Here is a 26573-nt window from a genome sequence, read left to right as displayed (position 1 = left end):
TGCACGAAACAGTCAATCTCCGAAATTGACAAAACTCCGGACAGCCGGCTGTAGAGTATGCAGTCACTCGTTTATGCATCGCGTTTTTTTTAGTCATGCAAAAAAAACACATTCGGATTGATAAAAAAAGGTATCATCTCACTGCTAGGTGGATTAAGCACGTTTTTATAAATGAAACTACGTGATACAAAATAAACGAGCGAATATGATTTAGACAAAAAAGTTGATTCATTGCATTGAAATATTCTAAACAGTTATTATAAAATCATTTTAAATCACCAAACAAAGGTCAACAGATTTCACACGCGTCTTGATTCTTTATTATTTCCGCTTTATTATTTGAATTATTTATTGAAATTATTAATTGGTTATAGTAGTTGATCTGGGCAGCCGGCTACCGAGAAAAATATTAATTTACTGTTTGAAATATCAATATCAAGTGTTTTTTACTATGTATTCAATATACCGATACATGTCATCTCTGTTATTAACTTTGTAATATAAACGGATTTGCGCAATGGTTGATTTTTTTTCATTCAGTAAAAACCATTCAAGCGAAGAGGTTGTGTTTCGATTGTACTGGCTCGTGAGTTAACGGCTGCTACCGAGACAATTCTAAGCTTCAGGTAGTTAAACTGCCCATAGCAAACGCAATATTCGGGGCGTTTCCCGACTGGAAAGCTAGCAACGAAGGCCATCCCGTTCATACGCACAGAGGTGTAGAGACACAGAGGTGCGAGAGCATAGAAGTGACGAGTCACAGAGGTGCCATCGCATAAAGGTGCGAAGACGAAGGGGTGCAAAGGCACAGAGCTGCTAAAGCAACCCAGTGCTGATCTACCAGGTACCAGAATCTGTACGCTGCGTAGGATCAAAAGAGACGGCATATATCGCGAGGTGCTACACTGCAAGCATCGCATTTGATCGCCACCAAGAGCAAAAGCACTGTACCTGGGGTCAGGTACAGCAAGTGCAGTGGTGTTCACAACGACGGCAGAGCAACTGAGATAGCAGTAAACGACAGAAGACTGCCAATTGGAAACAGCAAAAGACTGCCAATTGGAAATCGTTGGAAGAGCTTCACGTCGTTCTTCACGATAAAGGAACAGAGACATCAGCTACAAGGTAGATTTAATTTAATTTATTTTTTATTTCTTATATCTGAAATTTTACTAAACATAAGTTTTTATTTTGGTATTAATAATTTACAAAAAAAATTTAATGTAATGGATGATCTCATGGAAGATCATCCGAATCCGATTCCGGATACTAGTAAAAGTTTAAATACTCCGAGGGCTAAACATTATCCACAGGGTACCACTGGGCCATGGATAGTCTATCTTCGAAAAAAAGAAAAGATTTTAAACTTGATGCAAATTACAAAGGATTTGACATCACATTTCTCTGAAGTTAAAGAAATCTGTAAGGTTAATAGAGATAAAATTCGAGTTGTAGTTAACGACTTGAAACAGGCAAACGATATTGTAACCTGTAAATTATTTGCTATTGAATATCGAGTTTACATTCCATCGAAGGAGGTAGAAATTGACGGTGTTGTGACTGAAGCAAGTCTGACAGCAGATGATTTACTTAAAAATGGAGTTGGCCGTTTTAAAAACTCCATGCTTGAGGGAGTTAAGATACTCGAGTGCAAACAATTGTACTCAGCATCTATTGTCGATGGAAAAAAGTCTTATCGTCCCTCAGATTCGTTTCGCGTAACATTTGCCGGATCTGCATTGCCTAGCCATGTCTATATCGATAAAATTCGTCTTCCTGTTCGGCTTTTCGTACCGCATGTTATGAATTGCACGAACTGTAAAAAATTCGGACATACAGCTACTTACTGTAGTAATAAGTCCAAATGTATCAAATGTCAAGGGCCTCATAAGGATAATCTTTGCGATAAAGATGTTGAAAAATGTGTTTATTGTGGGGAAAGCCCTCATGATGATCTTTCAGTGTGCGCTGCATTTAAGCTGCGTAAAGACAAAATGAAGCTTTCTTTAAAAGCACGGTCTAAGCGCACATATGCAGAAATGCTCAAAACGGTCATACATGTCTCCCCTTTGGAAACCGAAAACGGTTTTTCAAATCTTGCGGAGCCAGAGGAATCTGACTCTGACGGAAATAGTGAAGATACCTCGTTTGTCACTCCTCAAGGGTCTGTTAAGAGGAGATTAACAAACCACAAAATACCAAAAAAGACACCTAAAATTATACCTTCAAAAAAAGATCCCCGTGTTAAAGCTAAAAAGCCAAATTTAAAACCAAAAACTGTGCCTCCTGGTTTGTCAAATTCACAAACCAATCCAGGAACTAGCTCAAGAAAAGACAATAATCCAGTGGGCTCCATTTCACATTCACCAACAGGATTACTGAAATTTTCGGAAATTGTAGAATGGATTTTCGCTGCATTCAATATTTCTGAACCTCTAAAGACCATCATAACAGCATTCCTTCCAATAGCTAGAACTTTTTTGAAACAGTTATCAGTTCAATGGCCAGCTCTTTCAGGTTTTGTATCATTTGATGGATAATTTATCATCCGCCGCAAATGATTCAATCACTGTCCTGCAGTGGAATTGTCGAAGCATCATGCCAAAACTTGATTCATTTAAAGTTTTGTTGCATAGTCAAAAATGTGATGTATTTGCTTTGTGCGAAACATGGCTTACATCAAACATAGCCTTAAATTTTAATGACTTTAACATTATACGTCTCGACAGAGACTCCCCGTATGGTGGAGTGCTTTTAGGAATTAAGAAATGTTATTCCTTTTATAGATTAAACATTCCTTCGACTTCTAGTATAGAAGTTGTTGCTTGTCAAATAAACATTAAAGGAAAGGACATTTGCATTGCTTCGGTATATATTCCTCCAAGAGCTCAAGTTGGACAACGACAGCTTAATGAAATTGTCGAAGCCCTTCCTGCTCCACGTTTGATTTTAGGAGATTTCAATTCGCACGGAATGATGTGGGGTTCCGTTTACAATGATAGCAGATCATCTCTAATATATAATATTTGCGACAATTTTAGCATGACGGTACTAAATATGGGTAGCATGACACGGATCCCAAGACCTCCTGCACGTCCAAGTGCATTAGATTTATCTCTTTGTTCGACTTCAATTCGACTAGATTGCACCTGGAAAGTATTTCCTGATTTACATGGTAGCGATCATTTACCAATCATCATCTCAATTAGCAGTAACAAAGGCATTGCTAATTCAGTTAATATTCCATATGATTTGACAAAAAATATTGACTGGATTAAATACCAAAGTAATATTTCAAGTGTCTTAACTTCAATGGAAGAGCTTCCCCCACTTGAAGAATATGACTTCCTCGTTTGTTCGATTCTGGAGGCCGCAGAACAAGCCCAAACCAAACGATTTCTTGGTCCATCGTCTAACAGAAGACCTCCAAATCCTTGGTGGGACAAAGAGTGCTCAGATGCTAAACACGCGAAACAAAATGCTTTCAAGACGTTTTTAAAACGAGGAGGAGGAACTCCTCAGAATTTTGAAAAATTCTTGGTTTTAGAAACCAAGTACAAGAACATACTTCGGGTTAAGAAATGCAGCTATTGGAGACATTTTGTGGAAGGTTTGTCAAGAGAAACCTCAATGAGCACTCTTTGGAATACGGCCAGACGAATGAGGAATCGTAACGTGGGCAATGAGAGTGAGGAGTACTCGAATCGATGGATATTTGATTTTGCGAGGAAAGTTTGTCCAGATTCCGTTCCTACGCATAGCATTGTTAGGGAGTCTTCTTCAAATGATGATTCCATTGATAGCCCCTTTTCAATGATGGAATTTTCCATAGCACTCATGTCTTGTAACAATAACGCTCCTGGATTGGACAGAATTAAATTCAACTTGGTGAAGAATCTGCCCGACCTCGCAAAAAGACGTTTGTTGGAATTGTTCAACAAGTTTCTTGAGCAAAATATTGTTCCACCTGACTGGAGACAAGTGAAAGTTATCGCCATTCAAAAGCCGGGGAAACCAGCTTCCAATCACAACTCATATAGACCCATTGCGATGTTGTCCTGCATCAGAAAATTGTTCGAAAAAATTATTCTACGACGTCTCGACACTTGGGTCGAGACGAACGGTTTGTTGTCAGATACTCAGTTTGGCTTCCGTAGAAATAAAGGGACGAATGATTGCCTTGCATTACTTTCGTCTGACATCCAAATTGCCTTCGCTCAAAAGCAACAAATGGCATCTGTATTTTTAGACATTAAAGGAGCATTTGATTCAGTTTCCATTGATGTTCTTTCAGACAAGCTCCACCAACATGGACTCCCAGCGGTTATAAATAATTATTTGCACAACCTTTTGTCAGAGAAACGCATGCATTTTTCACATGGCGATTTGGCAACAATCAGAATTAGCTACATGGGTCTCCCGCAAGGCTCATGCCTCAGTCCGCTCCTCTATAATTTTTACGTGAATGACATTGACAGCTGTCTAGTAACCCCATGTACACTAAGACAATTGGCAGATGATGGCGTGGTTTCAGTTACTGGATCCAAAGCTATTGATCTGCAAAAACCATTGCAAGATACCTTAGATAAATTGTCCGTTTGGGCTGTTCATCTTGGTATCGAATTCTCTGCGGAGAAAACAGAGCTGGTCGTCTTTTCAAAAAAGCATGATCCCGCGCAACTTCAGCTTCGTATGATGGGAAGAATAATCGAACAGGTTTTGACTTTCAAATACCTCGGGGTGTGGTTTGATTCCAAATGCACGTGGGGAGGACACATTAGGTATCTGATAACGAAATGCCAACAAAGAGTAAATTTTCTTCGAACAATAACAGGGTCTTGGTGGGGTGCTCATCCGCAAGATCTAATAAAATTGTATCAGACAACGATACTTTCAGTGATGGAATATGGATGCGTTTGTTTTCGTTCCGCTGCAAATTCTCATATTATCAAACTTGAGCGAATTCAGTACCGTTGTTTGCGAATTGCTTTAGGCTGCATGCATTCGACACATACAATGAGTCTTGAAGTTCTGGCGGGAGTTCTTCCATTAAAAGATCGATTTTGGGAGCTTTCATCACGCCTGCTAATAAGATGTGATGTGCTGAATCCCATGGTAATTAATAATTTCGAACGACTAGTCGAGCTTCGATCTCAAACAAAATTCATGACAGTATATTTTAACCATATGTCACAGGAAATCAACCCTTCAAGATATATTCCTATCCGTGTCAGCCTCCTAAATGTACCTGACTCAACTTTATTTTTCGACACATCCATGCAGCGCGAAGTGCGTGGAATCCCGGACCACCTACGCTCTATGGAAATCCCAAAAATATTTTCAAGTAAGTTCAGGCATATTAACTCTGAGAAAATGTTTTACACGGACGGATCGCGAATGGAAGAAGCGACAGGGTTTGGTATGTTCAACAATAATGTTTCGGCCTCATTCAAGCTTCAAGAACCTGCATCTGTTTATATAGCAGAGTTAGCAGCAGTTCATTATAGCTTGAATGTAATCGTCACATTATCTCCAAACCATTATTTCCTCTTCACAGATAGTCTGAGTGCAATTGAAGCCATTCGCTCAAACGCTGCTGGCAAAAATGAACCGTTTTTCTTGGGTAAAATAAAACAGTGTCTGAACGACATATTGAATAATAATTATCTAATCACAATAGTTTGGGTTCCGGCTCATTGCTCCATTCCAGGCAATGAAAGAGCCGATATTTTAGCCAAACGTGGTGCTATTGAGGGTGAAATTTATGAGAGACCGATTGCTTTCAACGAATTCTATAGCGCGTCTCGCCAAAGAACACTTGCCAGCTGGCAAGCTTCTTGGGATAAAGATGATCTGGGTCGGTGGATGCACTCAATTATTCCTAAAATATCGACAAAGGCATGGTTCAGGGGACTGGATGTGAGTAGAGATTTCATTCGTGTGATGTCCAGACTCATGTCCAATCACTACACGTTAGATGCACATCTCCTTCGAATTGGACTTTCCGAGACTAATCATTGTGCTTGCGGCGAAGGTTACCGCGATATTGACCATGTTGTTTGGACATGCGTGGAGTTTCGTGATGTCAGATCTCAACTAATAAATTCCTTGCGTACCCAAGGTAGACTATCCAATGTCCCAGTTCGCGACATTCTTGCTTGTCGTGACCTTCCATACATGAAACTTCTTTATCATTTCATTAAATCCATTGGAGTTCCAATTTAAATTTTATTTTATGTTAAACTGTTTTCTCTTCCATGAGTTCAACCAATAGCCAACTATAGGATATTGAATATAAGTGGTGAACTGATACAAACAATCCTGAAATAGTTATAAGATCATGTACAAAATAAATGTATTTTATTTAATGTAATTAAAATAGCAACTCGCTTGATAAAAACAGTGTTTAGATTAACTAATGAGTACCAACATACTAATATGATATTCGAAATGTATTAGGTTTAAACTACTATGTATTGTGGATGCCACGGCGAAGAAAAACTTATGTATATTGCCTATGAAATAAACGTATTTATGAAAAAAAAAAAAAATGGTTGATTTTTATCATTCATTTTATATTCCTGAAAGACAATCAATAACATGGAAGAAGAAATCATTCCTAATAAAACTTTTCTACGAAGCTAGACGGAAATTGATAGGTTGAATAAAGAGATGATTTAGTAAAATAGAGTAACCAGAAGTAAAACATTGAAAATATCTGATAACTGAAAGGAAAAAGAAACTCCTGCAATTGTCGCCTTTTACGACATGGAAGCAGGAACCCAGTGGATCTATTCTTGATTCATTTTTTTCCGCCGGATTCCACACGGCATCTAGGCTGGTACAGTCCGGAGAGAGCTAATAGGTACTATCAATCTCCTAGTGGACCCCTGCCCCCTTTCAAAGGAGAAAGACAAAATTTGGCGAAAAACACAAAACATTTGACAAAATTTGGCAAACGGTCAAATTTACTGGAATAAATGTCTTAATTTCTGATTACAGATTCAATTATAACTGACATTCTGACATTCCGCATAACGAATTGTTGAAAAAAGTTAGCCTTCCGACTTCGAAAAATATGATGAGAACCAGAGCGAATAAAAATCATTTTCATTGCCTCCAAAAAGAGGAAAATGACACGAAATAAATGTCACTCTTAGTTCCGCTTGCAAATTGTGCGAATGAAATCCATATCCAGTCAACGACATAAGCGGAACAGTAGTTTCAAAGTTGTGTTCTTTCTTTCAGTTTTTTTCAGTTTTCAGTGTAAGTCGTACAATGTGCAGTGTCGATATCAACTGAAGCTCGCATCTACATTTTTTTTTCTTTTCCCAAGAGATTCTGGGGTATAATTATTTCGATTTATCATACACCGGTGACTTAATTCTACAAACGATACAATTACACAGAAAACTATGCGGCTCTGGAAGTACCTTAAATTACCCTAAACTCTATAGTGGAAATTACATCGACATATCATGGAATGTTTAATCGATTGATACACTTTTAGATTCTAATTCGATCCGCTTTGCAGTTTCGACATTACAGAGTAATGAGTGATTAAAATCTCAAATTGCCACTTAAAACGACGGACATTAGAATAATGTCATGAAAACTGAAACACCGAAAAATATTCATGCAAAAAACACATGTGGATTGATAAAAAAGGTAACATCTTACTGCTAGGTGGATTAGTCATGTTTTTTAAATGCAAACGTTAGAAAACAATTCTTAATCTTCGCTGTTTCCCTTCCTTTTCTCGGCGACCCTGTTCGATACTATGCTCCCTTTTTGTGCGTCACGAAAAATACTCGGATGATAGGTGTTAGAATGACACAAAACATTGATTTCAGTAAACTTTTCGTGTTCCATTGTTCAAGTCTTATTGGAAACATGCGAAATTTTAGTTTCATCGGTTGCGCCCTCGGTTCAAGGTTTCTTTCAAACTGATGCATTACATTATTTTCGAAGTAAATGTAACGAAGAATCAACGTTCACATAACCTTGTTTTTGCATTCAAAATTTCCCAATACAGACACCCAAGCAGATGGCGGCTTCCGGTTTATTTGGATTTCTTTAAAACCATTATAATGTGAGTATTTTCGGAACAGGTTTGATGAGTAGATGCCAGAAAACGAGGTTTGAGGAGGTTCTGAAATCGAAGATGGCGACTTCTGGAATATCAATAAAACGGAAGTCAGCATCGTGGATTTTGGAACAACCTCAAACATCATTTTGCAGCCCCTATAACACAAATCCGCTCCGAAAACAAATATTTTGTAGGGTGTCTCAAGAAATTTCAATAAACCAGGAGTCTTGGATTTCAGAACCACATCATACATCATTTTTCGGTACTTGTTCATTAGAGTAGGACAAAATATTGATTCCAGCTCCACCAAACATTTCGTGTTTTTTTGGGTCCCATAAGCACCATGCAAAATTTTAACCCGATCCGAGAAACTATTGTAGTGCGTAGAACCGGACGGGCGTGTTTTGTCGAATAAATGAACGCGACGAAATACGGTTTTCAATGATTTTATTCAATACGACTTCGCTTGGGTAACTCTACTCTAGCGCCATTTTCTTCTAAAGTTTTTTCTCTCTTCGCTTATGTTCACTTCTCTCCCTCTCTCGTCGCCTGTAATGCCCAGGGTTGCGTAAACCCCCACAGTGCCCCCCCAGTTACACCAAAAACCTGACGCGGTGACCTGTCGGTGTAACTACCGTGCTTTTATCTTTAGGGCACTCGATTACGGGGTCGTCCGTATTGATGTGTGCTGGTTTGAGACGATCGATTGAGATTCTTACAACCTTCTGGTTCATCATCACATCCATGTACTTGTCGGTGCGGTCGATGACTTGCTACGGCCCATCGTATGGTCGTTGCAGTGATTTTTTAACCGCATCGTATCGGACAAAGACATGTGTGCAATTTTCAAACCTTTGTGCACAAAAAACTTCCCTTTGGTGTGATGTTTAACTTGGACCGGTCTAACCTGCTGCATGATGTGACGAAGATCTGACGAGAAATCCGATCGATTTGTATTTTCCTTAGACGATTCGAAAAATTCCCCGGGTATACGCAGGGATTGCCCGTATACCATTTCGGCAGGTGAGCAATTCATGTCTTCCTTGAATACGGTTCGTAGCCCCAGCAGTATTAGAGGAAGTCGGTAGAACCACTTTTTTGCGTCGACGCACATAATTGCTTCCTTCAGCTTGCGATGGAAGCGTTCAACCATCCCGTTTGCTTGTGGGTGGTAAGCGGTGGTTCGTATATGATTTGCCCCGAGCAGAGATGCCAATTCTTTGAATAGTTCAGACTCAAATTGGCGTCCCTGGTCCGAAGTGATGTCCTCAGGGCAACCGAAACGTGAGATCCACTGGGAGTAGAGTGCCATTGCCACAGAATGTGCCGTCATATCTTCTAGCGGGATCGCTTCGGGCCATCGGGTAAAACGGTCTACAATGGTAAGCAGATAAGAATGTCCATTAGATGGAGGTAAGGGACCCACCAGATCGATGTGAATGTGACTGAAACGACACCTAGGCAACTCAAACGTTCCCAGCGGTGCAGTAGTATGGCGTTGAATTTTCGATTTTTGACAGGCTACGCAATTTCTTACGAACTCGGCGACATCCTTATTCATTTTCGGCCAGACGAACTTGCTAGACAGGAATCTACGGGTTGCCCGTACACCAGGGTGAGTTACGTTATGGAACTGTTCCAAAATGGAACGGCGATGCGGTGCTGGAACGAATGGTCGATTTGTACCACCGATGGAGACGTCGCAGAATAGTCGTCGGGAACACAATGGTAGAACGACCGGTTTCAGAATCAACGAAGTAGTTTTTGAACTCAGCAGTTTCTGAAGTTCTGGGTCGAGCTCTTGGTCCAACGCGATGATTTTGTAGTCGATTGGAGATGGGCTATTTATCGTTTCTACTCTGGATAGGGCGTCGGCAGTAACATTGAGTTTTCCACTGATGTGCTTGATATCGGTGGTAAACTGGGAAATATACTGTAAGGCTCTTTCTTCATGAGGTAAGCGGCAGGCTGAATTGGAAGTAATGGCATGCGTTAAAGGGTTGTGATCGGTAAAAATTGTGAATCGGCGACCTTCTAACAGATGTCTGAAGTATCTAACAGCCATTTTCATTGCTAACAGCTCCCTTCCGAACGTAGAATACTTTCGCTGACCTGGTGTGAATTTTTCGGAATAGAAACCCAACGGTTGCCACGTACCATTTGAAAATTGTTGCAGAACAGCTCCGGCTGCAGTATTTGATGCGTCTACTAGTAATCCTATTTGTTTTTTCGGATCGGGATAGTACAGCAACGCAGCTTCTGCCAATGATTTTTTGCAATTCTCGAATGCGTCTGTTGCTGGCTGGGTCCATGTAATTTTGCTATGATCGTTTTTCTTGTTTCCAGTAATGAGGCACCTTAATGCTGCCTGCATATCGGTCGCCTGGCGAATGAATCGTTTGTAACCATTTACAAGTGCAAGGAATCTTCGAAGATCTTTCACTGTCGATGGTCGACAAAAATCGATCACTGCTGACACTCGACTTGGTTGTGGTTTAACGCCGTCTTTGCATATAACGTAACCAATGAAGTCGACTTCTTTCTGTGCAAATTTGCATTTGGGGAGGTTTATCACAAGGCCGTTTGCTCGCAGTCGGTCGAAAACCACTCGCATGTGCTGATGGTGCTTTTCGTTGGAAGATGAGGCCACGCATATATCATCCATAAAAACAGTAACGAATTCGAGGTCCCCAAATATTTTATGCATAAACCTTTGAAAGGTTTGACCAGCATTACACAGACCAAATTGCATTCTAGTGAATTCAAACAGGCCGAAGGGAGTAATAACAGCTGTCTTCGGAATATCTTTCTCTTCTACCGGTATCTGGTGGTAAGCTCGCTCGAGAGTAGTGGTACTCCTCAAGCATTTGCCGGAATGGGTGGTCGGAACTTATTGTCGTAACGTCATGTAAAATTGAATTTATCATCCCACCAGTAGTGTGAAGTTTCGTTGTCTCATCGATGACACGACGGTGTTTAAGGTCCACCATCAATCCGAAATAACACAGAAAGTCGGCTCCGATGATTGCTGTGCTCACGTCTGCAACCAGGAAAATCGTCTGCGAAGTCCGAGATCCACGTACAGGAAGCGTTTGTCGAAAGTTTTGATATTCGTACTGTTTGCAGCGTGCAGGATGAAAGGAATCGGTGGTTTGGTTTTGTCTTTTCTGGTGGCGGGCAGAATTGAAACGTCTGAACCCGTATCGATTAGAAAACGGATGCTGTGTGTCCTGTCCAAAATGGACAAACGGCGGCTTTCGGTGCTCGTGCCCACCTCTGTCGCATGAGATAGAGAACTGTCTAGTTTTTTGAAATATTTTTGAAAGTACACGGCTTGCGGCATTGGTTCGCACGGACACCATATTTCCTGTGGTACCAGCATACTGTTTCGTCGTCCGTATCTGGCCGCGTGCGTGACGATGAACGATTTCTTTCGTGTTTGCTTCTGGTAAACTCCTTCAACTTCCGGATCTCTGCGGTGAGATGAGCGATTTGACCGTCGATGTCACCTATTTGAGATGACGGCGGCGGTGCAACAGCTGCTACATGCGTGGAAGTAGTATCTACCATCTTATCTGCCATTTCGGCTAATTTAGACAATGTGCCGTCGTGGATTGTCAGTACCGCTTTAACGCTTCCAGGAAGTCTTTGTAGGAACAACATTTTCATTAATCCGTCGTCGACCTTGAGTCCTGCTGTTAGATCCTGCATCCGAGCGAGGAGGTGTGTAGGTTTCATATCTCCTAAATCGCAAGAATTCAACAATTTCTCCATTTTGGCTTGTGCCGACATCTCGAAACGGCTTAGTAGTCTGGCTTTAATGGACATATATTTATCGTTTTCGGGAGGGTTCGCAACCAAATCGGAAATATGACACAAGACACTCTGGTCCACTTTGGCGATTATATGGTAGAACTTGGTTGCGTCGCGAGTTACTCCCGCCAGGACGAACTGCGCCTCGGCTTGGGCGAACCACATAGCAGGATCATTTTTCCAGAATTCGGGGAGCTTAACAGCAACTGATGCTGCGGCGGTTTCATTTGCTTGCGGTTGCAGCATATTTGTGAAACGTAGCGAAAATAAAATGGCGACAGGAAGAATCTGATTCCGACACTGTTTGATAAACAATTTTCATACGGGGCGCGTTGTTACCGACGTTATTCCGCGTGTTTCGACTCGGGGTCACCAAATGTAGTGCGTAGAACCGGACGGGCGTGTTTTGTCGAATAAATGAACGCGACGAAATACGGTTTTCAATGATTTTATTCAATACGACTTCGCTTGGGTAACTCTACTCTAGCGCCATTTTCTTCTAAAGTTTTTTCTCTCTTCGCTTATGTTCACTTCTCTCCCTCTCTCGTCGCCTGTAATGCCCAGGGTTGCGTAAACCCCCACACTATATTTTCGCGCCCGAGGTTTAAAGTTTGTATGCGATTTGGTATGAGAAAACCGATATTTTACAAAAAAAAAATGGGCCGGAGATCACCCTATAGAATCAAAAAATCAATGTTTATGTTATTTTCATAGGAAATTTAACAAGAAAGAAAACTTTCGAATACCGCAAAACAATCCGACATTTATAGAAAAGAATTATTAAAAGGAAACCGGCACAAGGTCCGAACAATGGCTCATTCCTTAATATATCTGTCATCACCAAAGAAATTACGGCATGCTTGAATTTACGTCATGCGTAAATTTCATTTTTTCTAAGAGTGTAGCACCACTGCAGCTGGTGGTGGTAATATGATTTGGTTTTCTTCTATTATGCTAAAACGGTTGATCTGAGTTATTTGATATCTTCACAAAAGTTTCTCAGCTTATTATGAAGATTCTTTTTAAGCGACAAGCCATGTCCCAAAACTTACTGTAAAGACACAAAAAAGTCTAACTTTTTAATTTGAGGGAATAGGTTTTTAGAATCTTCTACAATATTGTAGAAAAATTCAAATCCAATAACTTTACCGAAGATATAAACTCTCTATCTATTATTGTTAAGAAGATATAGACGATACTATTTTATGCAACCAACAACATAATTTACATGACTTTGTGGCTTTACAATAAAGTTTGGAGCATGGTTTGTCACTTAAAAAGAATCTTCATTCTAAGCTGAGTAATTATCGTGAAGACATCAAATCACTAAGGTCAACCGTTTTAGCATATTGAAAGAAAAAAGTCAAATTATATTACGACCACTTGAAGCAGTGGTGCTAAATATATTAAGGAATGAGCCATTGTTCGGACCTTACGCCGATTTTCCTTTAATAACTTTTCCTACAAATGTCGAATTGTTTTACGGTCTTCGAAAGTTTTCTTCCTTATTAAATTTCCTACAAAATTGATACACGCACTGATTTTTAGAGTTCATAAGTTGATCTTCAACCGGTTTTTATTGTAAAAAGTGAAATTCTCCATGCTAAATCCCATACAAACTTTAAACCTCGGGCGCGAAAATATAGTTTCTCCGATAGCTAAAACTTTGTATGGTGCTTATGAGATCCAAAACGGAACACGAAAAGTTGGGTGGAGCGAGAAAATAAACCTTTTCTTCTTTTTCCCAAACAACCTTGTCCCACCCTAATGTTCATCAAACCCGTTTCTAAAATAGGCGTAATGTAGGGTGTTTTTAGAAATATCAATACACCGCATGTCGCCTTCTTGGATTTTGAAACCCCCCCCCCCCCTAAACGACCCCCCTAAATCATTTTCTTGCACCTACTCTTTACATCCATTCCGAAAACATCATATGATTGGGGTTTTCCACATTCGTTACACGAAACTTCGTTGTACGCGAAGTAAATTCCACATAACAATCTTTTTTCATGAACTATCTCGATTCACGAACCCCCGTTTAGTTCGTAAATGCAGGTTTTGGTGTATATCATTTGAACGGTTGAATTAAAAAATCGGATATGTGCATCTTTGTTTGGAAACTCCGTTTGAGTATTTCTGTATGCTAAGACTGTATAAAAACATTGAGTTCAATAACCGGACACATATTTGATAATGCAAAAATCGTTTAAAAAAATCTTTTTTTACATGCACCAGACGAAGAACATTGAACACTTGATCTGGAAGAACCGGTTAATTTTTGTGTCCGGTTTTTGCACTCAATGATTTTATTCGGTGTTCAGAATTACTTTAACGGGTTTTCCAAAATTAGTTTTGTCCGCCGTTTTTGTTTTGGCCTTTAAAATTATATCCACAAATATTCCGAACGTAACTTTCCTATCTTCTCCTGTTTCTCGACAGTGAAATAACGAAAAATTACCATTTTTACCTTTCTCATATAGAAAAGCCATGCAATCCCTGTGAAAACCGACTTTTTCACCGAGGCCCAGAGGGTCGATTCAGTTCGATGAACTGAGTAAATGTTTGTGTGTGACAAATATTGTCACTCACTTTTCCCGGAAATGCTTGAATCAATTTTCACAAACTTAGATTCAAAAGAAAGGACTTGCAATCTCATGCAGAGTTAATAAAATTTATTTGGATCAGACTTACGGTTCCAGAGTTACAGGACAAAAACTATAATGTTAGTAGCTGCACCAAAAAGCCTAACTAAACTGACCTTCACAAACTTAAATTCAAATGACAGGTCTTACAGTCCTATACAAAGTTCCTGAATTTCATCTGAATCCGACTTCCGGTTCCGGAATCACATGCACCATAAAAGTGAAAATAATATTACTCAAGCGCAAAGATGGCTGAAACGATTATCGCTAACTAAGATTCAAATGAAAGGTTTTATAGTTCTATACAAATTTCCTGAATTAAAATAGGGGTTTTCAATTATTTTTGTGGAGCGCTTCCTCTCCAATCGACGAAAATGAGACTAGTGGTCAAGTTGTACTATCGACAGTTCTCGAGGAATTGAAAAATTGGATCCATAGTAGCGCGGGCGCAAGGGAACGCCGCTTGGTAGACGGCGAGGCTCTAGATCAGAGGCCAGTAGGAATTTAATCATCTCCATCTCCGTGCGCTACATCTCCGTTGAGGTGCTCGTTGAGGAACTGCTTTCCCCTGTCCAAAACCGTGCTTTTGTCTATGAGAAGGTTTCCCTCGGCGTCCCAATTTGTTTCGACTTCCGGCGCATACCCTTTGCGCCCATTTTATAGATCCATTATCCCGATTGTTCCATTTCATTGTGATTTCGTTCTTCTAGCAAACGCTTCTTTAGTTTGAGAACAGTTTGAATTCAACGATTCATTGCCATGTATCTTAATATCAAAGATAAACTCAACATTTCAATGTCCCATACGATTCAAAGAAAAATGTTGAACTTAGCAAAAGTTATATTTTATGGACCCTTCGTATTGATTATCATTGAAAACCATGACAACAATACAAGTTTGGAAGGAAGTAAACATATCACACATGCCGTTCTTCATTGAAAAACACTGGTGGCGTGGATTGCTCTGATTTTGCACTTTCGAGCAGAAATAGCAATGAAACACCGCCAGAATGTTGCATTTTTGCTCGAAAGTGCAAAACCAGAGCAATCCACGCCACCAGTGTTTTTCAATGAAAAACGGCAACAATATATTCGATTACTTCTATTAACATTTATGCCTTATCATGTCCTAGATTCAACAAATAACAAATGGAACAGATTTTTAGTATTAAAGTAATAATAAAGTAATAATAATATAAAGCAATTGAATGGAAAATTACTTTAATATTCTTCATTTTTCAATATAATTTGAAAGCGAAACTAAGACAATCCTGTTAATTGAATAATCAATGCATTCCATTTTAATTCAGTCAGATTTTTTATTCAACCAAGGATTGAACTGATATCTATTTTATAGTACTATTAATCCACATTATTTTTCATGTGTAATTTATTTCATATTGTAGTTCTACATTAACAAACAATGTCATAGTTACGACGCATGCAACGATCAGACGCTTGTTTGTTTAAAATAAAAACTCAACTGAAACTGACGGTGAACCGAGTTTATCGAGGGGTTCTATTCAAATGATACATGAAAAATCGTGAAACACTCTATCTTGAGTGATAAACTTTGGTAATATGAGTTCTTAGAGATGTTGTGAAACTGTTTTTTCTAGTTTTCCAAATCCTGTTTGTATGCTACGAACTCGAATTGCTCGAAGACAGTATGCTGCTATGGGGCTAGGTGGCCTAGACCTAAATACAAGAATCTCTGATCACACATCAGAATACAACTTTTCCGTGTTGTGGAACATTTATCCGTTAAAGAAATACCTATTTCGAGACTGTTGAGAGATCTACTAAGATCGGATCGACATCTCCGAACTAACCTTTAACGTATTCGCATCTGTAGCACACAAGAAAATATAGCATCTTAAAGCTATCTCCAATAGTGAGTAGTGACGAAGACATGGGCGCAGGATGATTTCGTGATCCAACGTAAATTAATCTACAATTATATTAAACTAAATCGGGAAAGTGCCAGTGCCTCTGGTGTAGAAAACTTTATTACCCGATATGATCAAGTACAAATTCGATACTAACTACAACAATCGCAGTCTACATGTCCAACAACTTCCATCTCGTCGTTCTTCTAGACTAGTCTCGATCCGGTCGATCCTGCGTCCCGCCATGTCTGGAAGAAATGTTTGAACGGAGCTGTCTCTGCGTTTTGGACAATGCGCTCTACCGGTGTCCATGCTGGATACTTTTTGGTTTTGATAAATTCCTGTGCTTTTACCAAGGCCTGTGTTTTTTCCTGTTGGGTTGCACCTTTGCCGATCCAAACGTACAAACCAGAACCGGTGTCCAGAATGAAGGAATCTTCCGGTTTCAACATCTCCTGCTTCAATGGTTTCTGATTGATTTGTTCGACAGCAAGTTTTCCGCCCTTAGAATCGGTGACTTTGTACAGGGAAACACTGGCCGCGTCGGCTTTTTCGAAAGCTGCGTCTTCTTTGGCAGCCGATTGTTCCGGCACAAGATTTGGCGATCCTGATCCAAGGACATTGAAGAAATTCTCTTGATCGGTTGGCGAGCTAAATTCATCAATGGTATGAACCTTGGCCCGTCCAGCATGATCTTGATCGCGGATATCGTTGGCAACGTTGATTGCTTTAAGCTTTTCAATGCGATTGGCTTTAGGACCGACGTACACGTAAATATCTCGGTCAGCATCCAGGATGAAACAATCGCCCTTATTCATAGCAGATACGGCCAATTCGACCTGGCGAACGCGAATATTTTTGTTTCCCTTGATTTGGAAGAGACGTTTTGGTTTAGCGGCATTGGTTTCCACGTGCTTGAATCCGGAAGCGACACCACCTTCCAAATAGCGTACGCCTCCCTTGAAGTAGCTGAGAAACAGGTCTGATTCGGAACCTTCAACCTCACGGTGCTGCACGGGTACTCCGCTCAGCAGATCGTCCAGCTGTACGGTGAGGATAGCAGCGGCACCGGCCTCGTCCTGAGTGGTTTTCAATCCCAACCAGAAGTGGGCGTCATAGGATTTCTTTTTGTTTTTGTCCTCAACTGTCTGTAATGAAAGATTAAAAGCGTTATGTTATATCCAGGAAAAAAATAGGTAGTCTGAGCTTACGTTGAGAACGATGTATGAATCACCGGTGTAGAATTTTCCGTATTCTGCTTTCGGTACTGCCACCGGTTTGAAGTTTTCTACACGCCAAATTTCTACACCCTTCGTTTGGCCAGCAGTCTTGAAGGCGGGGATGTCCAGTTTGCGATTTGGTCCGCTTGGTACAGTGGCACTAAGAGCGACACTGAAAACAGCGGCCGCTAGCGTCAATATCAGCAGGCGGTGGTACATTTTCTTTTGGGGAAAATTACAACAAAGTAAACGTTAGTTATGGTATAAAATACTAGTGTAATGAGCGCTGAATCATTCTACCAATGATATTAAAAATCGATCGGTCTTGCTTAGCTGTAGAAAAAATCAAGCAAAAGGTAAATGTAGAAAAACTGTATTTGTTTTTGTTCCAATCATTGATCATAGATGGAAAAGTGAGAAAGTAATTAACAGATATAGCGGAGCGCAGTTGGAATACGCTACGATTGGCTGAGCATCCTTGTGAAAATGGATCTTGAAGCTGTGTCGGTCGGAACCAGAAATAGAGGCGCACAGAAGGCAAGGTAGATCTAGCAAGTGGACGGAGACCGGGTGACGAGCATCCAACCATGAACCGAGTTGTTTCTGTTGTGGAGACGCATGTTTGATACAGTAAAGGAAACCACAGGATAGCTGTTGCTACTGAATAACGGAATATGCGGAATATTCCGATATTCCGAAAGTTCTATTTATCAGAAAGCTTTTGTTGCATTTGACAAAAAAAATATTTTCCTAATCTTCCTGATCAGCAGCTTCTTTGGCGATGAGTTTCACATGTTTCTCAATGAATTGCCGTTGAATCAGAGCATTATTTCATTTTTCGCTTTTAGCTGTTTGGAGTAAAGACGAGTAGCTGAGCAAATCTTGTAGCTGACTCTAGAACAAATAAGGTACGATAAATAGAATAGAAATCTTACAATTGAATAAACTGAATTGAATCAAATGACCTTCTCATCCAAGCTATCCCATACATTACTACGAGGGTAAAAAATTTTTCTCCTTGGGAATGAAAGTCAACGTTAGCCTTTTTCAGGTCGGTATACTTTTTGCAGAGATTTTCCAACATTTCGATCTCGATGATTTTTGACGTTAATAATCTCTTCACGCGAGCTGTATTTCTATTGAAGAGTCGTCTTCTGAGGTTTGGGAACAGATAATAGCCCTAGGGAGCCAAATCGGAGAAATAAGCTTGATAGGAAAGCATTCGGGGTCCTAAACCGTTGAAATCATAGTTGAAATAAACTTGAATCATAGTTGAAGAAAATCGGTTGAGAGGTCTCTGAGAAAATCGAATACACTTTTTATTCAGTTTTTTTTGCACATTTTACTCCGTTACTTCCAAGCCGGTGAATTCCGGGTAAAATTCAATAATAACCAAGAGACCTTTCATTTGAATCTTAATTTGTGAAAATCGGTTTAGCCATCTCCGCGAAAATCGAGCGCACATACACAGCCAATTTGTGTATTCGACGTACTGAGTCTAATGGTATATGATACTCGGCACTACGAGCCTCGGTTGAAAAGCCGGGTTTCACAGTGATTGCATAGCCTTTCTTTATGGTAAGAAAATCAAAAACGATATATCTCGATTTATGTGAGGTCGATTTGCTACGACTTAAGCCATCAGTAGCTCCTATAATGCGCAGTAGTACTCGCTGTTGGAAATTTTTCCTTTTAAGGGCTAATTTACCAAAAGCATGCCCATATGTGATTTCGGAACATTCATGCCGGCTTCAGTCCTTTACCTGGTATTGATTCTATTTTCTGACGTGTAATAGTGGATTCAGGTTTTACCAACAATCAGCACCAGAAATCCACTTGATATCGCATCAGCATGGCCAAACACACGTCCGAAGTGTGTTTGCGAAAAAAAATCGGTGGTCAAAACCTTACGAGACAAAAACGCTTATAAATGCTGACCGATCTTACAGATTACATCTATGATCGTATTCTATAAATTAAGAATACGTCCATAGTTCGCTGTTAAACTTGAACTTAGTCTGAAGCAGCCGGCACAGGTCAGCCTTTAATGCCCATTTGTGTTATGATTGATAAAAAAATAAACCGCATTGGAATTTGCCATGGCTGTGGTTGAATCAATTATTGATAAATATTTAGTCAAAATTATTTAAAAAAAACATAAATTTAAATTCTCATTACGAGTTTTGTTTGTTTGTTTTGTTCAGGTTGCACAACAAATGTTATGTAGATTTACATCGAAAACTAAAACGTTGGAATCAAGACTAATTTTAAAAAACGGGCTGATTTATATAAGCGTTTTCAAAAATATTTGTAAATATACCGTTTCGTTTTGATTCATTTACAAGGCACTTCAACAAAACAAAAAAAATCTTCCAATTAGAAAGACGGGTGCGTAATGTCAGAAAGATAACTGGTTGAAGTGAATACAAATAAAATGTATGGTTCAGTTTCTTTGATGTAAAAGAATCTGAATTCCTGACCTGAAATTTTGAAACCGAATTTTGGAGCAGAGGATAACAGGATTCTATCAAAATTATATGTGATCCTAATATTTATATCTCATTATGTTATAAATATGATTCTAAATCAAAAGCAAACTTTCAGATTTTATTAATATTATAGCAAGTCCAGATATTATATTAAGGGCCGTTATATTTCAGGAAAAACTATACTAGAGAATTGAAAAAAGAGTTCAAACACTTTTGTTGATCATGTTTATGACTTTCAACCCGAAAAATGCTATGCTTTAATAAAGAGCAGTAACAATCATTTTTTCCAATTTCACATACCTGAAGATGCTTTTGAAAACAATAATTTGATATTCGATTTGAAATGACAGCCTAAATTTTAAATTTGAGAACGTTCCTTAGTAATTCCTACTTAAATTGTGTAAAGTTTTTATTCAAATATTAATTTTAAATTGAAAATAAATATTTTTCAATATAATTTTGCGCTTTTTCTCTTATGAACAAAGAAAGGTAAGGCAAAAGCTTCAAAAATCGACTAATAAATACTGGAAATAGTGATATAGCATTCGACTCAGTTTATTGAATCCGCAATGTTTTCTAAGAGATGATTTTCACTAGCTTTGAGTAAAATGAATGCTTAAATTCTTCAATTTTATCGGTGGCCGATTTTTGTTTCCGAAAACACAGAGTGATAAGTGTTAAAAATTTCAAATCGTCTTCAAAAGTGATGCTGCAATAAACGGAAAACAAAATCTAAACTAGGCTCAAAAACAAAATCTAAACTCAGCTCAATACTTTCTCAATTTATAGGTCTTTTAGTTGCAGATTAAAAATAGCGACTTTAGTTTAACGGACCCCGGATGTACTGAAAATAGAGAAAAAAAAATCTTATAAAATTCGTATCGATTTATGTTTAGTTCTTGCTGTACTTTATACTATGTTGATCTGATGATTTTTTACGTAGTCCTAAATGAAAAACTTTGTTAATATTACATTGAAAAATGTTCACTAGTGGCGCTGATGATATCATCATGGCCTAACGCAAACTAAAGTAATATCGAATCACTTTCACAATTTTTGGATTCAAAACCAGTAAAATCGAAATAAGTTGGTTAGGTCATCAATTAATAAGATCTGTGAATTGCAGATATCGAATTTTGCCCGTTGTCATCTATATCATTGCATGAACATTTTTAAATTCATGAATCAGACAAAAACGATTTATTACTCCTTTGATTTGAAAAGTTCAATCTATCCATATCTGATAAATTTATGATAGTCGCATTTCGTAGTATTTTGATTACTTCCAATCCGGAACCATCAGCTGGGATTCGAAATTTGCAATGTAGAGTTTAAAGCAACCGACCCGCATTATGAGACTTTCCATTTGAATCATTTTTCCGTGAGTCAATCTAGGTAGATATCAAACAATCAAACCGGAATGAAAGTTCAATTTTGATGGTTTTTGAACTATACTTGCGGGGCTTCTGGATGCGGATATCGCAAACTAATATGACTAATAGGCAATTGGTTGATCATCAATCATAAAAACTTGCTATTCGAATCGATGTTATATACACTTCTGATTTTTCACTGACTTTCAAACGAATTTTTATTCTATTCTAAATTTACGAAAATCGATTCAGTCATCTCCGAGAAAATTAAGTGCACATTTCAATCAAATATACCCGTCAATCGACATACATACACGTACAGACAATTCACTACTTCAATTGAACGAGCGAACTGATTCGAATTGAAAAGAAGGGCCGCCTTTTGGTACAAAGAAGAACAAACTGAAAAGCTATCATTCATTAGTTAATTTCCTCAGATTCTATAAGGTAGTTTTGTTTCACTGAGTTTAATCATTTTCGTTCATTTACAACTATTCTTCAGTACCAAAAAAAAGCTTGCTCATAGTTCTAAAATAGCCCCTTTGTCATTCCTATGCCGGTTGGAAGGAAACGACGAAAGAGGTGGAGAGCGATAGATTAGGTTTGTAGCCATATGGACTTACATTAGTTATTTTATGATGCCAATATATCCTCCCAATCTCAGTTGGTTCTCATGCCCCGATGCAATCGTAGCATATGTTGGCAAGTCAAAACTTCCCGGTTCGAAACCAGTCGCTTAACAGTTCATGTTTTTTTTATCGCAAATAAAATCGCCCAAAGGTATGCAATTTCATCTTACTACGCGAAGTATAGTTTTAGATTTGCACGATAAAGCCTTTTCCCCCCAAAAATGGGTAATAACAGCTGAAAAGTCGTACTAAATTTGTAACAAATTTAGATATAATATTGATTTTTACATATCAAGGTTTGTAACAAGTTTGTTATCAACTAGGTTAAATTGAGTTATAATTTTTGTTATTTTAACTATTAACGAGGCCGAGATTATGACTTATTTATATAGAAAAAACGAAACAACCCCAGATACAATTTTGTTATCCATTGTTGATCGGGATTGCTCGAACTGAATACTGGATCTGAATTCTGGGACTCAATTTTGATGCTAGACTCTGGAACTGAATTCTGAGCCTAAACTCGAGAGCTGAATTCTGAAACTGAATTCTAGAAGTGCATTCTGGGTCTGGATTGTTAAACTGATCACTGACACTAGGTTGTGGAACTGTATTTTGGAACTGAGTTCGAGACTAGGTTATTGGTGTGGCACTGAATTATGGTCTGAAAATTTTTAAAATAGAAACTGAGGCATTTTACTTTGAATGATTCAAACAATGTTTGTGTTTCCAGGAAATGGAATTGTGTATCTTCAAACGAGACCCTTTCAGATCTTGCAGTAGGGGAGAGTGTTCAATTACCGGCACCCTCTTCTTTTAAGCTTATAACTTCTGACTAAGTGCACATTATGCGGACATATATACAGCAATGGAAAGCTAAAGTCCCTAGCTAACAACTGAATAAAAAACTAAGTTGATTCAATCGATTAAAAAAACATTATTACCAATTTAGTAAAGTGATAAATTTTGGCCATTTCAAAAAAGGTGTTCAGTTACCGGCACCTCAAGAAATTTCGCTAAAAATGGAAAAATATAAGTGAAAACTGCAATTATTCAAAGAAAAAACGGAACTTCTATTTTTCAGAGGCGTTTTGGACAAAAGTCTTCATTGTCTGATGATGACTTCACCTTGGCTCTCTTGACCAATGATTTGGATGGTGACGCCTTTGGTGTTGATTGGGCCGGTCTTCCGCCGGCTTCACGGAATTCAATACGTTACTGCAGTTGAATTTATCGGCTTCTGATCCACTAAGCAACATTTAATTGCATTAATCAGTGCATTAAAGTTAATTTTCCTTGACTTGGACGATTTGTTTGAGATCCAAAGTTTTTACTTATATGACGGATGTATTGAAGCCGTCAAGTTATCCACGTGTTGCATATCACCAGAGATGCCATGTCATATAATAAGTTTAGCTAGCAAAAACGAAAAGATCGCGTCAATTTACAAAAGTCTATTATTTCTGACGAATGTCTGCAAACAATCGAAGTTTCAAAAGTCTGTAAAAAGTCTTTAGACGAAAAAAGGTTTACAGGTTAACTAAGAAATTTGATAACTCACAGACAAATTTGCAGACTTGGCCTCTCTGCATATCACTGATAATTTTTTCCGATTTGTCGAAAAAAATGGGATGCTGGTAACCGAACACCATGGAGTGCCAGTAGATCGATTTTACATCATAAATATTCAATCCACTCACCTTTTCGATTGATGCTTTTCAATTTATGATACTATAAAAAAAGTCATAAATAACTTTTGTGTTGATTTTCACGCAATTAAAATTTATCCTAAGCGCAGCAAAAAGTACAAGCGTCTGTTTGCTTTGGTATTTGGCACAAAAAGAACGTGCTGCTATTACACACACATGACGATTGTCGGAATGGCGCTATCTGCTTTCTTTAAAAAGTTACGGTGGGATGCCGGTAACCGAACACTGCCGGCAACCGATCATCTTCCCCTGTCTGTAAACGAAACCCTAAACAACGAATATAGCAATGCATAATTTAAAGTTATCTAGTATCTGATCTTTCGCATTGCTTTGGAAAATGATTAAATAATTAGAAATTTAACATCCCAAATGGGTTTAAAATTTGTTTCATTACATTTTCTACGAGTATAGATCTCAAGCTATTTTAAGGATGTAACCAGGTTCATCAAGTTAATTGAAACCTAATCATTTCAGTGACAAGTTCTCATGCATGCAATATGAAACCATATTCTATTTGAGAAAAATGTGTAAAATAGTTTGAAATCCAAATACGAGGCATACTCGAAAAGTATGAGTCGTTTGACGATAATTCTTAACACTCTTGATCGTGTGCATATCTGTACGTGTACTATTCGTACAGCAGTTCTCAAAACGATTTAGCTGTCATTTACCTATCTGTGCGTACAGTAAATAATGCCCGCGGTAATCAGTCAGCTGTGAAGATCTAGGTAGTACGATTAAGATTTTTTAGCTACTGGAATTCATCGAGAGTTATGTCTAGTCTATTTCATTTCAGTAAAGTTTACATCCAGTACGAATGTTTAGGAGTTAAGTAACTTCAAAAATATATGCGTGGTGCTCTATATCACTAATTAAAAAAATAAACTGAAATGGCTGTTCTGCATAAATGAAATGCTTTCCAGTTTCTAATTCACAACGGGGAAGTATGTCCGAGGATCACATGTGATTGGACATCATCACTGAGCGAGCTACATCGCTATCATTGACACGCAATCATACACGATGCTTATTTGTATACAAAATACAAGCTACCGCATGACATCAGAGGTCAATACTGTGATTGCTACCATAGTCTGGGTACTACTTTTTCAAGGCTTCTCATATTACATGATATTACACGTAGATTGGAATTACTCGTATCAATTCATCTTTCGCACTGTACAATTGTAGTGAAGCGATCCAAAACTTATTTGGCACTATTGTGATAGAATGGATAAATAAATTTGCAGGAATTACTCAATTACAACTGCTCTACCGTAACCACATACGAAATCTATTCAGTACAGCTACAAACACATGCCTAACGACGCTTCTCAGACTGGATATGTCGTTTGACCCCAACGTTTAACAGTTCACGGTTTACCTCAGCACATAAAATGTATGATCGTTTAACCGGCACTCACCGTCTTGACGATGGATCACTACTCTTACGAACACAACCGCTTCGATCAGTTTCTCGTTCCGAACTGAAGTCGAACGGCGTCAATTTATAGCAATTAGCTTCTGAGTTTTGTTTTTAAAACAAACATCTACGAATGGGATAGCACAACTACGTCGGTAACTGATAGACTTCTCGGCAAGCGGGAAATAAACAATATAAAAATAATAAACATGAGTTTAAACTTGTTCGTCTTTTCTTGATCAGTCAAGATCAACGGTGTAAGAGCAAATTCCGTTTGATTGTTAATTAGTAAACAGCTCGCACTTGCTCTTTTCTATGAATCAAACTATCGTGGCAAGCGCACCACTTGTTGCAATTTGCAATACTATAAGGTAGAGAATTACAAAATGTCAGGTGGGTTTATCTGTGAAATAATATCTGATAAAATGTATCTCAAACTGTATACGAGAATGAGTCACTGAGCGCACCTACATATATGCTTCCTTTGTTGAAGTATCAATCAGTCAACCCGGCGAAGGACCGCAACTTGGTTAAAGCCGGGTATAAATAAACGATAAAAAAAATATATCAATCAATGCGAAAAGATTAAATATTCTCGATCTAAAAGGTGCTATTGTGAATGTTCTAACATGGGATAATTGTGCAATGTATTTAAAAGAGATTTTAGATCTTATTTTAAAGAATGACTGTAATGTATGGGATAAATATTGAAGATGAGATGATTAAGGGTACAGTTACCCTATATTCTGTTGACTTCTGGTCAAAGCAGTTTTTCTTTTGTTTCTGGTGGCAGCAGGAAACGTTTATTCTCATTTGCTTCGGACGAACAACATAGAGTTTAGAATCAATCTTCAAAAACTTGGGGAACAGCGATACCAATGATGTTGATCTGACCAGTTACAGAAATCCGGTCTCAAAATCAAATTTTGGCAAGAAAATTTAACCGTTTCATGAAATTATTAGGTATCGTATATGGCCTCCTATAATTGATTCGATGATTAATGAAATAACTTAATTCTTGATATGTCAGATTTAATGTCCAGGTAGCTGTCTCATATTGACTTTTAATGAAAAGCGTAGCTCCTTCATTGGAAATACTATGACAGAATCGACGTATGAGCAAATACAAATAATAATACGGAATACTCTGACAAATTGTTTTTTTATGATATGGTAACTACTACTCATGAGCATAATATAAAAACACGTCCTATTCCCCAAAATCAAGTGTAATTTTACTTATTGGTAAAACATGATTTGTAACAGTGCTCACAAATTGGCATGAAGTGAGTCAAAAT

General features: G+C 38.4%; 2 protein-coding genes across 2 annotated transcripts; both read right to left on the bottom strand.

Moving 5' to 3' along the window:
* Positions 1–11123: 11123 nt before the first annotated feature.
* LOC131433804 (uncharacterized) lies at positions 11124–12148 on the bottom strand. Its single transcript, XM_058600407.1, has 2 exons — positions 11443–12148; positions 11124–11365 (listed from the first exon to the last, which is right to left on the bottom strand). The coding sequence occupies exons 1-2, from the start codon at positions 12146–12148 to the stop codon at positions 11124–11126; spliced, it is 948 nt and encodes a 315-aa protein (XP_058456390.1).
* A 4367-nt stretch (positions 12149–16515) lies between these two features.
* On the bottom strand, positions 16516–25404 carry LOC131434733 (gelsolin-like). The gene is made up of 3 exons (XM_058601793.1): positions 25277–25404; positions 17644–17874; positions 16516–17580 (listed from the first exon to the last, which is right to left on the bottom strand). The coding sequence occupies exons 2-3, from the start codon at positions 17869–17871 to the stop codon at positions 16639–16641; spliced, it is 1170 nt and encodes a 389-aa protein (XP_058457776.1). The 5' UTR covers positions 17872–17874; positions 25277–25404; the 3' UTR covers positions 16516–16638.
* Between the last annotated feature and the right edge of the window lie 1169 nt (positions 25405–26573).

Source organism: Malaya genurostris, chromosome 3, assembly GCF_030247185.1.
Source record: "Malaya genurostris strain Urasoe2022 chromosome 3, Malgen_1.1, whole genome shotgun sequence".
Classification (NCBI taxonomy): domain Eukaryota; kingdom Metazoa; phylum Arthropoda; class Insecta; order Diptera; family Culicidae; genus Malaya; species Malaya genurostris.
This window is presented reverse-complemented; position numbering and strand designations above follow the sequence as displayed.